We start from the raw sequence: 15,368 nt of genomic DNA on the forward strand, positions 1-15,368 counted from the left end.
AAAACGCAGCCCTCCTCTTCCCCGTTGCCATGGTGACTCGTCAAATCGGGGCTCCATTGATGCTGGCTTTTTATAGTTGTGGTGCACGCGCTTAACTCCAGGTGAAACTACTCTGAGTTGATTAAACTGATTCAAATCAGCTGTTCTGGAACCGGAAACTCAGAGTTTCCTATCTCAGAGTAGATCAACTCAGAGTTCAGGATTAGACTCAGAGTTTGTTAAACCTGCTTTGTGAAACGGACCGCTGAACACCATCTGTAAACTCTACTGTCTGTATGTTTTGCAGTTGTTTAGAGAATGAAAATGAAAAGACAGACCCACGGCACACACAAATACAAATGCTCCTCTCTCCCTCTGTAGACTGTTGGCTAGCTTGTTCAAGCTAACAATGTTGGCTAGTGATTGTTAGCTTGAACAAGCAAATTGAATGATAATGAAATGAGTGCTACAGACTCTGGAGCTTACGACGCTGTCCTTTTCTTTTGTTTGACCGCTGGAATCCCTTCCTTTTATTTGTTTCTTTAGGGAAGCAGAAGACTTTTATTTCTGAGAGTAGTGCATGGATCGGTAGTGGAACAACAGTGTTGTTTCCCAGCATCCAAAAGACGCTTTTAAATGATCTATACGTTTAAAAAAAAACCTCAACAGCAATGTCTCTTTCCAGAAATCATGACCTGGTTATTCAAGATAATCCACAGACCTTGTTGTGAGCAGTTTTATGTAGGAGCTACTTTCTTTCTACCAAACTACAACTGCCAACTGTATCACTGCGCAGAAGGAAGCGTGCATCTACTGCTAGACACTGAGCTAGCTAACGTTACAGCTCAGCTGAGGAGGACTTTATAAATGTTTACATCTCGCACTGTTGTGAGCATGATCCTCTCGACCATGAGTAGATGCACGTTTCTTTCTGCGTGGATACAGTTAGCAGGTGTAGTTAGTTAGAAGGAAAACAGTTCCTACATGAAACTGCTCACAACAAGGTGTGTTGATTATCTTGAGTAACCAGGTCATGATTTCTGGAAAGAGGCATTACTGTTGAGTTTTTTAACTTTGTTTGTTTTTGTGGCACTTTGAGCTCCACAAGCCGAGTACCAGCTAGCTATGGCCCTGTTTGTGATTCTAGGATGAACTGTCCCTTTAATGTTTCTTGTGATAGAAGAGGAAAAATAAAATGCTAGGAAGTAATTGGGACTGAACATGCACGATTTTTAGTGGTGCTATTTTGTCTTTTTATATCCTGCAGGTGCTCCATTCTTATGAATGACACAGTAAAATGTGATGGAGGCCTCTACAAGTCTCTTCAAGCGTGGAAAGACCACAAACTGCACATTGAGCATGAGGTGCTGCGTCATTCTCTTCCTTGTTAACTCCAGCCCATAAAACCCATTTCACAGGTTGTTAGTAGCTTGTAGTGTATAATGAGCTTTGTGTGGCTGTGTGTTTGTTCCTTTTGTGTGTAGATTGAAACCCTGCAGACCAAAATCAAGAACCTGCGGGATGTCAAAGGTCACCTGAAAAAGGTGCGGCCGGAGGAATGTCAGTGCAACACTCCCAGGTGAGGATGTGTCCAAGTCGCACTGTCACCTGCATGTAGATCTGATTACATATATGTGACAAATGTTTCTTGTCTTTACAGCTATCTTCTCAAGAATAAAGAGAATTTCAGGCTCAATGCAGGACGCATGCACTCAGTCAGGTAAAAATTTGCATTGTTTCACTATTATTTTTATTTCAATTAATGAGTAATTTTTTTACAATATATATCATACAAGGTACGCTTCCATTGGAATACAGTCCCATCAGCCCATCAAGTTTTGCTTTGCAACTCAGACTTTAGGGTCCCCTCTGATTTGCCTGACTGTTTCCTGAACTCTGGCTTCAGTGGGGGCATGCATTGTAGTTTGTTGACATATTTCGACCTCATCAATCTCACTTTAGTTAATTTGTTTTGTTCTCATCAGAATGCCATCAAAGCAAAAGACTCAGTGGCTGCAGAAGGAGCAGAAGCGCAGAAAGAAACTACGTAAATTCCTCAAGAGGCTCCAGAACAACGACACTTGCAGCATGCCGGGCCTCACATGCTTCACCCATGACAACCATCACTGGCAGACAGCCCCCTTCTGGACAAGTGAGGAATAACATTCCGCTGTATAAAGAGATTTGACGACTGTTGTTGAACTATTTTCCGAAGCAGGGATGGTAAAAATAATTTTTTGGAACATTCTTGTAATACCCCTTGTTTTCCCACTATCACCCCTCCCTTCCTCTCCCACTCCCGCTCCCTTCCTCCCTCCCTCAGTGGGTCCATTCTGTGCATGCACCAGTGCCAACAATAACACCTATTGGTGCCTAAGGACCATCAATGACACACACAACTTCCTGTTTTGTGAATTTGCCACCGGTTTCCTGGAGTATTTTGACCTCAACACTGACCCATACCAGGTATTTCATTTGTACTATATGGCAGATACACAAATAGCTTACCAACAATAACTATAAAATGATCCCACAACAGGATTTGTAGTGCATTCCTGTTAACAAAAGCAATACTGATTTTCCAGAGATTTTCCGTAGTTTTCAAAGTACTCGCTGACATTTTGTCCTTATTATTTTTATAGCTGATAAATGCTGTCAGCACCCTTGACCGCAACGCTCTGAATGCAATGCATCAACAGCTCATGGACTTACGGGGCTGCAAGGGACATAAGCAATGCAACCCAGAGAAGGGTGAGTAAGAAGCCTCTAAGGCAAACATGATTTATTATAGTGTCTCCAGTAATTTCAGACTGGGACTAATGTTACCTCAACTTCCTTTCAGGAGGAAAAGAGCGAAACTACTTCAGTGAATACAGGTATTTTCATCTTCCTCTTACAGCACACTTGATTACTTTTACAAACACCACAGATGGAATTCATGTTACGATTTGAACTCTGGGAGGTTACAGGCTCCCTAGTGTGCCTTTGGTTATGTTTCCTCTTACGGCGAGTCTTCTGGGGAGTCAAGAAAATAAAATACAGTGATGCTCTGCTGAAATTGAACCTCTTCAAACTGCCATGGTTCCTTAGTGTTGTGATCAAAGCCTTTTTAGCATGCAGAAGCAGAAGCCAAAGAGGGCCAAAATGCAAGCCTGCTTTTCAGCTTCTGCTGTTCCCTTTTTGTAATGAAGCCTAATTGCTTGTCTCTGCTGTGCGTGTGGGGGTGTATGTGTGCGTGCCTGTCTGTTTGTGTGTATGTGTGCGCGCATGCATGTATGTGTGTGAACCTGTATGTGTGTGTCTCTGTGTGTGTGTATATACCTGTGTGTTTGTCTCCATGCACGTGCATTTGCCCTGCACGTGTATACGTGCTGTGCATGCTTCAGGCCAGTTCATCGCCGAAAGAGGCCAAAAGTGAAGAAGCCTTCCTCCAAATCGCTGTGAGTTTGTCATAACCCATCTGTTCCTCTGTAGTCAGCCAAACTCTACTCCTGTCTCCATCCAGAATTATTTCAGCTTGGTCAGATGACCCAGCAGCATGCGCCCCTCTCTCCTATTTACTGTAATTCTGTACACCTATACTTACAGTAACTCTCACTTACCTGCATTGCAAAGCTGCACCATCTTCTTTTTCATTCACTCACTCAAGTCAAATTCAACAAAGCAATGCAGATGTGACATTGTCTCATTATGTTGCGTTCTCAGTCCTGTTATCGTCATTTGTTACTTTTCCTCGCAGTGTTGGTAGGAACAGATCACAACTGGAGTCATGGTTTCCAGTGAATGCCTCAGGTGGCACATTTAACTCACACTCTCTGTTTCCCCTGCACAGAGGGCAGATTTGGGAAGGGTGGGTTGGTTAACCACCAGCATCCCACAATCCATCACATCGGCCTCCTCTAGAGAAGGAAGAAGAAGGGGGAGTGCAGGCAAACCCTAGGACCTTGACCACACTTCGATGGACCATAACCTGAGATGCTACTTTACTTTTATCTGGGTTTTCATTTTTTTAGAGAGCTGCTCTTTTGAAGTCTCATCCAAGCAGGGGGGATGCTGAGACTGAGAGGACGATTAAAGACTCTCCAATTGTCAATTCTACCTTCGCACACATTTCATTCTCATTTACATCTTCTGTTAAACCCAGCCGTCAGGACCATTAACATTAACAGGATGCTGTGAATCAGGTGGGACAGTTTGATGTCCACAAGCCATTCTGTCTAACAGTACTGCTTGTACATAATATATATCAGCTTTAATCAGCTTTCTTTCGTGTCATATGGGACTGCGTGGAAACATGACGAGTTACATGTCAACTCTGCTGCTACTCAATGATGTCATGGCCTCATGATGTCTCTGTGGCACATGCTGATTAGCTAAATCATTAGCGCTCGGAGTAACAACAAGACATATGTTCTTTCTCTGCACCAACGTGTCTGCACATGGAAGTGGTATGGACTTTTAAATGACCGACTTCGCCATAATCTTTTGTATTATAGTTGATCCTAACGCTGATGAATGTCCTTTATGAAGCATCATCTTCCTCAAAGCTGTGAGATGTGAGGTGACTAGCGATTGCCTGCCTTGATCCACCCCCATCCAGTGTCAGCCACACCTCGAAAACAGGCCTACAATAACTACTATCTCACAATGATACAACCCAAACCTCCAGAATATTTGACCACTGGCAGAATGCGTCATTAGTAAATGCCATTTTACTCCTTTGTATTGTCAGTACCACACTGTAGAAGTATCCAAATAGTTTGTTCAGCTTGCTATACATGGTGCTACAGGATAACAATACAGAAGTAAAATCTTGCTGTACAGTACAGTATGTATTTGAATGTATGTTGTGCAATTAATATAAATGTTTACAATATTTTTTATAATACTGAAGAGGCAAACCTCATTGTATGATATGAGTCGACAAAATGAACTTGTAGGGAAAAATGTAGCTTCAGAAATTTCATTGCCCGCAACTTGTATGTTTGTCCTTTACTTATTTACATCGGGAAAGCACTTGAAGGGTTCACTGTGAAGAGATGCGCCATGTACATTTAATGGATATATAGTTTACTCTGTGCCAGAGGAACAACACAACAGTGTAATACTTATTGATGTGAATTTTAGCTACAAGCCTTTGTTAGCTTCTTTTTTTTTTTCTTTTTCTTTTTTTTTTTAGCAAATATTTCCATAGACCTGAGCGCTGATAGTAATTGTGAATAAAGTGTTGTTTGACCATAAACATGAGCTGACTTTTATTCTGAAACTGCTTGGTGGTTTATGTTCCTGTCCAGCAGGTGTCTCTGTCTGCTTGTCCTCCAACTGACACCAATGTAACAAGGTACTAACTGACTACAATTACAGTAGTGTAAAGGCTGCTAGTTGTGATATAAAAAAAGAGAGAGAGATAGGTGAGGTCCTCGGTTCTCTGACTGGCTCAGTCAAGTGAGAATATGCAGTAAAATTAGCATATCATATTTCTGACATGATATTCAAATGTGAATCCGTTAATCTAAGATTATCTCTCAAACTGTCAGAGTGTTGTACTTTTCAAAAAGATGTGCCTTTAGCAGAGGGATAAAAATCTGCTCTTAGTTAGGTTAGCTATTTGAATGCAACATCTTTTATGACTAACGACCTAATTTAAAAAACAACAACAGTGTCTGCCATTTTGTATCAACCATAATAAATAAACTGTGAAAACAAACTGTCTAAAATATGTCCATGTCATTTATTTTACAGAAAGACAGACAACTTTGGTAGCCTAGAAGTCAAGGGTATAGGTTTCATTTCAATATTGGGTGGACAAAAATGAAACTAAGGTTTGGGAGTCCGCTAGGAAAATTTAAGCATCAAATACCTAATTTTCTGAATTCTGGTGAATTAAATTTTTATTCAACACTTTGTGCCTTTTCTGCATCTATGTATGGTATTTTGTTCTAAATCTTCAGGGGGTACGTGTTCCCATGCTCCCCGCCCCTAAATCTACACCTATGCTAGAAGTTGTAAATTGCTCCAACTACAAGAAAACTTGGCAGACAGTTAAAGGCTGTAATGAAAATAATGTCAAAGCATGGCGTGATGCAGTTATTTTAATTCACAGAGAAATCTGACTTTGGTAGCTTAAGTTAATAATCCATAGGTAAGAGCCTGGGCTCTCTAACTCAATGAGTCTAGTGAGAATATGTTGTAAAATAAGCATATTCAAATTTGAGAAAGTATCTCATATCAGTGTGTCGCTTAGCAACTGCAGTGTTATGGTACTTCTCAAGATGTGACTTTTGCATAGTCATAAAATCTGCTCTCAGCTTGGTCACCTAACTATTTAATAGCACATCTTTTACATAATAATGAATTAATTGATAAAACAATGTGTCTGCCTTTTTGTAACATCCATAATAAACAGAAAGACTGACACTTTCTAGATGTGGCTTTAGCAGAGGGCTAAAAGCTGCCCTTACATTAATGTTAGCTAACTTAATTATTTGAATGGTACACTGTAGAAAATAATGACTTAATTAAAGAAATAATAGTGTCTGGCTTTTTAATAACCATAATAAATACTGTGGAAGACACTGTACAAAAATAATGCAGTTATTCTAATTCAGAGATAGACACTTTCAAGATGTAGCTTTAGCAGAGGGCTAAAAGCCGTTCTTCGCTGGGTTAACGTCAGCTAATTTAATTATTTGAATAGCACATTTTGCCAAAATAAGGACCTAATTAATAAAACAATAGTGCATCCCCATTTTTGAACAACCATTATAAATACTGTGAAAAAAAACCTCAAAAATAATGCAGTTATTTTAATTCACAGAAAGATGCACACTTCGGATGTGGCTTTAGCAGAGGGCTAAAAGCTGCTTTTAGCTAGGTTAATGTTAGCTACCCTATTTATTGGATAGCACAACGACTTGATTAATAAAACAATAGTGCCTGGCTTTTTAATAGCCAAATAAAAACTGTGAAAGCAAACTGTCAAAAAAAGTGCAGTTAGTTTAATTAACAGAAAGATGGACAAAGATGTGGCTTTAGAAGAGGGCTAAATGCTACTTTTTGCTAGGATAACATTAGCTAACTTAATTATTTGAGTAGCATGTTTAACAAGAAATAATGAATTAACAAAACAATAGCATGTCCCCCTCTTTAACAACTATAATAAATGCTTTTAAACAAGTTGCCAAATATAATTAAGTTATTTTAATTCACAGAAAGATGGGCACTTTCAAGAAGGGGCTTTAGCAGAGGGCTAAATGCTGCACTTCACTAGGTTACTATTATTTGAATAGCCAATTTTACCCCAAAAAAGGACTTAATTATTAAAACAATAGTGTGTCTCCCTTTTTAACAGCCATAATAAATACTGTGAAAACAAACTGTCAAAAACAATGCAGTCATCTTAATTCACAGAAAAAAAAAAGGTGCTCCTGTCTTTTTTAACAACCAGAATAAATGCGGTGGAAATCAAACTGTTGTTTGTTGTTGTCAGTTATTTTATTTCAGAAAAAGATGAACAACTTGGATAGCATTTAAGTTATAAATCGGTCCAACTAAGAAACGGTTGAGGACCGTTGGTGTTCTGTCAGCGCGAGCTGTGATAGCTCTGGTCATATAACATTTCATCACTCTGCTCTGTTCAGCCAACCGAGCCACTAAAGATGTTTTACTTTTGGTTTGGCCTCTACTCTTTCCAGCCCCAACTAGTCGAGGGAATAAAGGGTGTGGGGGGTAGTGGTGGATAAGAGGAGGGGTGTGGGTGCAGACTGGGTGACCCCCATCCCAACCTATGACTCACGTGCGGAGGCGGAGACTCCATATCGGATTCACCACCGGAGGACCGTCCCGTACTCACTCGTCGGACCGCTCTGAGCGCTCTGAAACTCACCTTCATCCCGATACCAGCTCAACATTGCTTTCCTCTTGTTTAACGTTACGCCTCGTTTACAATGTGAAGAAAATGGCCGGGACAAGGTAAGTTAACGCTCGCTTTAATCTCACATTGGTACAAACTTAACCAGGAGAAAGTTACGGAGCTAAAGCCTGGTCGCCTCGCTATCACCCCGCCGCCGACAGCTTTTCAGAGGGCAGCCAACAGACAGTGAACAAGACCACGCCACTCAATGGATATTCACATTGTTCAAATACTTTACAGCGTTTGTAGGTAGTTTTAAAGCTTAAATGTTCCCGAAAGTTTGTTCAAATGAAGTATATTATTGAGAAAATTCAGCAATGTAAAGAGAGTTGGTAGAAAGTTTTCATTTTAAACTGAAATTCAAATTGTACTTTGCTTGTGGTGGTGTCGCTATTTTATTAACAACATGGGCAGTTACAATCAATTGGGCTGTTTTGGCTTGCTAGCACGTAGCTTGGTAAACTATGAGAGAAGTTTTGTTTTGCCACCAGTGAGTATTTGTAGTAGAGTTAAATTAGCTGTAACAGTGGGGGAGTTAGAGCCTACTTTAATCTCTCACCAACACCCCCATCTTTTGATTTTTTTCCCTCAGTCTTTGCTGTGGTTAAGAAGCCAATAACCTAAACGGAAGGCACATTTGTTGCTCCCATTTTTACTGGTGGAGGGTAACTGGGGCTCCCACTGTAGGTTCAGCTACTGGTTTGATCCCCACATGTTGAATTTCTTCAGCATCTGCTTTGGCTGCATTAAAACTTTGTTTAGCTTTCATCGGTTTCTTGAGACAGATGGTTTGCTTTAGCCCTCACAGTCTATTTAAAGCTACTGAGATGTATGAGATAAGCTACTTTGGTTCCTTTATAATTTTCCCTCTGAGTTTTAGTGCTTATGACTATGTAAAGTTCATATTTTTTTAGCTAAAGCTTAAGTTTTGAGAGTCGTTGATGTGTTGATATTCCTTCTTTCTATGCATGTACCTCTTGTTGAATGCTACGCTGTGTCTGACAACCAAGCTGCCAAAACAGATGTCATTTATGTAGCCTGAAGCGCTTAGTTTGGCACGCAACGCCAACCTGACATCCTGGGTGCAGTAGTTTCTCCAACTCCTTGCCAGCTGGTGCTCATGTGATGACTACTTGGTTTTACTTTCTGTAGACGTGTTAACGTCTCTATCTGTCCAGCACTACAACTCTATCTGTTCAGCACAACATTACCGACAGAGACAGTGGTTCATTTGGTGTTGCACCCTCCTAAAATGTGTCTGCCATTTATTTGAGCTTATCAATGTCAGGAGCAGAAATTAGAATAGGATGTTGTCTCAGTGTTTGCCCTGCTTGCTGACATAGGCATAAGGGAACAAACCATGCATCCCCCTTACAAGATGAATCAGAATTGGGTCTTTTGACAGGGACAAGGCAGGATGTCCATCCTACACAGGATTTGACAATGGACAAGTTTGTTTGCCTGTTGAGAGGAAGTGATTTTGAAGCTTGAACGGCTTGCTATTGGTTGTGACATGTTAATAATAGAATGACTGTGGAAGATCTTTTTCTCTTTGGATGAATTTTTTTATAGCTTCAAATCATATTTTCCAGCTTTCACCCCCTTCTTTCCTGCTTCCTGTACTTTAATCCTTGTTACACTGCTGTAAATCAGACGCTCTTAACACTCTCCACACGCTTTTCGTCTGACTTTGATTCTCTTTGGCCTGCCACAATGACACTGTAATGAGGTTAAGGTGATATGCCACAACACATTTATCTGTACCTGTACAACAGCTGACATGTCAAACTGTTCCTCTGCAGAGATTTAAGGCTGGGTTAGCTTCTTGGCCCACACTAGCTTGAACCTGATGGTAAGAGTGCTGATCATAACTCTCTAGCATTACAGGGGATTATGACTCGTGGGATGGTCATATGCTCAGATAGGCTGTAAGGATGAATGAGTTATTTGCTTCAAGAGTTGAACAAGCCAGTGAGCAGTTAACGCAAAACTTTAATGAGCTCTGCACAAAATTACAAAAGCAGTACACACAAAAATGTAACACTGAAACATGCAGGGATGAGACATGACAAATCCCCTTAGAGAAGTAAAGTTTTATTGGCTACTGAAATGCAGTGTCACAGTTGTCTCCCCCTTTAACAAATCTAAAACCCTGTTGATATTAGGAAATATTAATTTGTCCTTACACTGCTGATCCCCAGCGATGGCCTCTTAAATCATAATCCACCCCACGTCTCCCCTTGGGCCCACACAGACCCAGCGTTAACATCTTCACCAGGCTGCTTTGCTTTTCTAAGCCTAAAGGGCCAGTCGTCTGCACCTTCACTTCCTCTGTGGGACAATCTGGACGTGTCTTTCCTGTGTGGGTCCTCGGCCAGCCGCTGACCCCCCTCTCACCCTGTAACTCGGCTCTGGGATTAGACTCTGGCCTTGTTTGTCATGTCAGCAGGGGAGGATTCAGGGGGATAGTGTGGTCCAACTCAAAATGAAGTTACAAACTGCTGGTGGTGGTGGTAGGCAAGCAGGTCAGAAACTAATGTCATTTTGGCTGCACGCAGATGGCCGAGACTGAATGCTTGAGTTTATTTTTGAAAAAAGGCCATGTCTTCATGTTGAACATGCATGACCTGACAAGATAAAGTTTGGACAATGAATGTTTGGGGTTATTAAACACAATTACATCCTAAATAGGTTCGTTCGTTTCTCTTGTTTGGATAAGTGACCCCATTGTTCCCGCTCTGACAGCTGGTGTACTGGACAGAAAGGCCGGCCTGTATGTGGTAAACACCCTGATCCCATCCTCAGCCTCTCCTGCACATGTTCACTCTCGTCCAGAGTCTCATCTGACCCAAAAAATCCCCATGTGCTCCTCAGCTAAGCAAAGGGGTGGCTTCAGGAAGGACAGGGACTTCTGTTGGGTCAGGCTTACCCCTATAAAAGGGATTTTATTGACCCTGTTGCTGAGTAGTGTCTCAGACAGACAGAGACTGTTCAGCAGAGCAGCAAGGGGGCCGGAAGTTCCCAGCATTTCTGCTGAAAGCTGCAGCATTTGTGGGAGAAGGGAGGATGGCAGGACAAGACAATACTCTCCATACAGAAATCACAGAGCGCTGTTTCTCTGCGGTGAGTTTGTAGGCGGATTACAGTGAGAGGGTATCTGAAGTAACATTCAGCACTGCCAACACGAGATTGTTCTGCTGGAACCGGTGGCGAGGTAGGCACTTTTATCTCACTTCTCATGAAGAATCAGTTTGTTGCAGTGGGGGTGACCATTTTGGCATCGACAGAGAATGAATTCACAGAGTCCATGTAAAATCGCTAGTTGGAAAGCAGCATGGGAAAGACTGGCCTTGCTGAAGGTGGCTGAATGACCTTGTGAGATCCAGTCTAATCCGGTGCCAATGGAGAGGGGAAACTGTCTCTAGTTCTGGATTAGGGCAGCTGTTGAAGGAGGTCACCCCAGACCTCGTATACATGTCCCAGGCTCCTCCCCGCCGCAGCTCTGATTGGCTGCGCTCCGCTGTTTGGAGGCACCGCAGAGAGTTCTCGTTGAATGAAGTCTGCCTGTTGATCTGACAATAGGCTGTATTGTTTTGTTCCATCACAGGCTTCAGAGTAGGGTGCATTTCACAGGCTTTGTAATGCATATGACTGTGAGTCATCACAGGACATTCTTGTCAACTAGGTAACCATTTTTTTTCTACTCCCAGAGCGTCCGGAGATTTATGCATAACAATAAAGTGTTGGTGGCTGCAGCAAGAAAGGAATATTTTTCTGACTTCTCGATCAGATCGGTGTGTTCATGTGGTTGTCTTTCACAAGCAAGCAGTCAACAAAGTCCTTTGTATTCCTTCTTGCTGAAGGCAGAGTGTAGTCTGGCATTGTGCAGAAAGCGTCAAAATCCACTTTGCATTTTTTACCACGCAGTGATTTTAAAATAGACCCCATGTCCAACAGTGAAGCATGTTCATATAAGCCTAGCATATAGCACACAAACCAAACCGGACCATCTGGTTCTTGTGGTTTTAGGAGTGTGCATTTACTCTCGTGACAGAACTGCCAATTGTGCTGTTCTCAGTCGATACTAGACAAGATGTAAGAGGTCATTGAAAGTATATTTACTCATCTTTATTGAGTGATGATTTTGCTTATTGTAGCGTTGCCACAGGAGAATTATTGTGCTTGTCCTTACAGATAATGTCAGAAAGTTAGTGTTTGCCTCAGAGGTGTTCTTCAACCTCACAACTGCAGCAAGAGAAACTCCAGTGTGTCACAGATATGAAACTTCACTGTCATGTCTGGAGCATCATGCGACTGTACAGTATCTCTACTGCTTTTCCAGATCAGTACTGTCATAACAGAACTGTCACGTCCAGTATAAACAGCTTGTTTGCGTCTTATCCGTGCAGGTCTTTTGGAGTTGAATCAGGTGACAGAGTGAGCTCAGGAGTCTCCCCCTCTGTTCATCTTTATCCTCCCATGCCAGCCTTGTACTCTCTGCCAGGCGTGTGGGTGCCCGGCTGTTTGGTCTTAATGTGCTTTACCTCTCTCCCCCACCTTGGCAACCTGCAGTCCTGGTGCCTGGGAAGACTCACATAAGGCCGGCTCTATCATGCCTTACGTGTCTTGCCGTGAAAGACGACCCCTGAACTCGTTTGCCAATGTCAGCACACAACGAGTGAGGAATGGACATTGACAACTGCAGCTGAGGGGTGGGGGGGGTGGGGGGGGGGGAAGGGGGAGGAGGAGTGAAGTAGAGAGAAANTTGCCAATGTCAGCACACAACGAGTGAGGAATGGACATTGACAACTGCAGCTGAGGGGTGGGGGGGGTGGGGGGGGGGAAGGGGGAGGAGGAGTGAAGTAGAGAGAAAAGGTATGAATCTTTTTTTAGGCCATGTCCCCATTAATGTGGTTCAATTTAAAAATGCTGAATGTAAGTGTTTTCTAAACACATTAAACTGCAGAACATCTTTACACCCTTTCTATGATAACTTCTTTATAACACTATCTCAGTGTTAACATTGGCCAATCTGTGTAATTTAATGTATGACTCATAGATATAAGCAGGTTTTTGAAAGTACCATTGGTAGGATCGTGCATTTGTCCGCCCTTTCAAGGTCTCTTCGATTATCCCAAATTATTTTCCATTGATTTTTCACACCCTTTTGATCATCTGAATTCTTCAGGGGTTGTTCAGGAGATGGATAACACTTGGCCGTAAGGCAAAGCGAACCAACAATACGCAGCATAGAGTTAATTGAAAGATGTATAAACCTTTATAAATCTCAACAAGGGGCAAGAATAAACAAGACAGGCAGTACGCAGCCCTGTGGGTCTGGTTTACAAAGCACATCACTGTTAAAGTCAGAGAACAAGATAAGTATACAGCATCCTAACCCCGAGCATTAACTTTATGAGGGTTTCTGTGGGGAAGAATGCCAAAGTGCCTCTCAGAAGTCTATTACTCTATAACAGACTCAGCAGTCTTTATTTGTTGTTAAATTAAATGCAACACACCCACACACAAACAGACCAATTGTGCCATGAGATCTACTGACCTCTGACCTTGGTGACAAGGCAGGAACGGGAGGTGTTAAACAAAAGAGCCGAAGAATGTGAGTATAACAGGTGCAGGGCTTTTTTTCTGTCATCTGAAACATGTGCACTCTCCCCCCGATTGTTCTGGATGCCTGGGTGGAGTGTAGGAGCCTCCTCGCACATCCCGCACAGAGACGACCCACATACACCTCGTCCCAACTCTGTTTCCAACAGAAACATTTGGTTCAGTGGAGACACTCCTAGGAAACAAACATATGCCTTTGCAAAGGCTGAATTATGCTTCTGATGAGGACAGGATTAGCCTCTCTCAAACCTGATTCATGTCTCAACTATCAACAAACACTACTGGCAGTGGAAACATGACGGCTGAAACGCAGCAGACCAAACTGGCCTGTCATTTCTTGCCATGTCCCATATTCTTTTTTTTTTAACAAAACACATTCAAAGGGCAGGTCCATCTGCCTTCTCTGGATATTATATGTAAATAGAAAAGCACACTCAGCTTTTGGCAGTAAGCTGTGATGTTGGTTTGAGTGGCAATTGCTGAAAATATTAATAATACCTGAAAGGCTCAGTTCGGATTTTTCTTGGAGCTGGGCTTGTACTTATCCATAGTCTGTGATACTTTCACCGCTTCACCTTGCCGTCAAACAGCCCTTTCCAACAGGGAAATAAACCTGTCAAATCACTCTCTTACAGGCTACCAGACTCCACTGACAAAAACAGTAATTTTACCTCACAGAACACAGTAGTTGGTCTACTGCTGCCTTGATCTGTTGGTTTGTTTGTGTTCATGTGTGACTTTCAGATTCGAACTCACGAGGTCATGAAGAGGCACATTAGACAGGCTAGGGGGTTTATATGTAGCAGCATCATCGTGCAGAAACTAATGTCACATGACAAACGAGTTTATAAGAGACAAAAGTATTTTGACGCTAGAACATATATTCTTTAACCACAATTTGAATGTATGGGTTCGTAAACATATGGAACACTTCTGGGAAGCCAGAGAATGATATAAAAACCTCTAATAATAATAATATTGATAATAGACCCACCTTTTAATAACACCAGTAACCAAATATCCAAAGTGAAGTGGAAAGTGAACCCAGATATAACTTTTTTTAATGGGTCTCTCCCTGTACTTCAGTGCCGTTGTGTCTTGCACTGCTGCTGATGGGGTTACACACGCTAGAGCTGCTGCCCTCTTCACTCCAGTAAACGGGACCGTGGCCACACCACTCAACATGCCAGGTTTACGATTACTCTCTTCGTTAGTCACAGCTACTGGAACTGCTGCCAAGCACTCAGTAGTCGCTCCGTGTCCCTGCTCTTGTTTTACAATATTTAGATAAGCAGGTTGCCTAGCAGCCATGCTGAATAGACTTTGCACATGGTTTATTCATAATCAAACAGCAGTCTGCTTATGGTGATCACTCCTTGTATTATATTGAGGTGCAGGTCTCTGCTTGCCCCTGGGAGAGCAATTTACCAGTAGTTTGTCATTGTTGCTACATTTTTAATTGTTTTGTACCTGTGCAGCTAGGTGAGTCTGAATTCTTCTCTGAGCAGTGACTTATTTTAAGGCCAGTATCTGAGGAGAAAGGATGTTTTGTGTCTCTAAATAGGAAATAGCAGGCCTGAAAATATACCGGCCAGGGTGGACCTTGGCACTTGTTGCTGCGCCTGGTGAACAGAGTGCTAAGGTTTCCTAAATGAATGGCAGGCCCTGTGTGAGAACTCAGCTTGCCTTGGTCCACAAGGGACAGTCACAGGCAACTGCTCAGAATAGTCTGTTGTTGGAAAAGGTCAGAGGTTACAATACAAGAGTCCTGATTGGTAAATGGGTGCTTAGCTGGCTCGCTGGTTTTGTCTAGTATCTCACCTTAGCAAGTTTATGGACAAATGACTGCAGT

General features: G+C 42.2%; 2 protein-coding genes across 6 annotated transcripts in view; both read left to right on the forward strand.

The window, feature by feature from the left end:
- The window catches only part of sulf2a (sulfatase 2a), a 39,911-nt gene extending 34,230 nt beyond the window's left edge, over window positions 1–5,681 (forward strand). For 3 of the 4 annotated variants that reach the window (XM_050038505.1, XM_050038504.1, XM_050038503.1), the window contains 9 exons: window positions 1,247–1,343; window positions 1,464–1,558; window positions 1,640–1,699; window positions 1,965–2,131; window positions 2,303–2,445; window positions 2,622–2,730; window positions 2,822–2,855; window positions 3,366–3,419; window positions 3,812–5,681. In XM_050038505.1, the coding sequence (XP_049894462.1) occupies window positions 1,247–1,343; window positions 1,464–1,558; window positions 1,640–1,699; window positions 1,965–2,131; window positions 2,303–2,445; window positions 2,622–2,730; window positions 2,822–2,855; window positions 3,366–3,419; window positions 3,812–3,842 (790 nt within the window). In that variant the 3' untranslated portion in view covers window positions 3,843–5,681. The remainder of the gene's footprint in view (window positions 1–1,246; window positions 1,344–1,463; window positions 1,559–1,639; window positions 1,700–1,964; window positions 2,132–2,302; window positions 2,446–2,621; window positions 2,731–2,821; window positions 2,856–3,365; window positions 3,420–3,811) is intronic. The other variant, XM_050038506.1, reaches the window with a different exon arrangement.
- Window positions 5,682–7,794: 2,113 nt separating this feature from the next.
- Window positions 7,795–15,368, forward strand: part of arhgap46a (Rho GTPase activating protein 46a) — a 35,637-nt gene continuing 28,063 nt past the window's right edge. For both annotated transcript variants that reach the window (XM_050037544.1, XM_050037545.1), the window contains exon 1: window positions 7,795–7,950. In XM_050037544.1, coding sequence (XP_049893501.1) covers window positions 7,937–7,950 — 14 coding nt within the window. In that variant the 5' untranslated portion in view covers window positions 7,795–7,936. The remainder of the gene's footprint in view (window positions 7,951–15,368) is intronic.

This window comes from Epinephelus moara, chromosome 24 (genome assembly GCF_006386435.1).
Source record: "Epinephelus moara isolate mb chromosome 24, YSFRI_EMoa_1.0, whole genome shotgun sequence".
NCBI lineage: Eukaryota > Metazoa > Chordata > Actinopteri > Perciformes > Serranidae > Epinephelus > Epinephelus moara.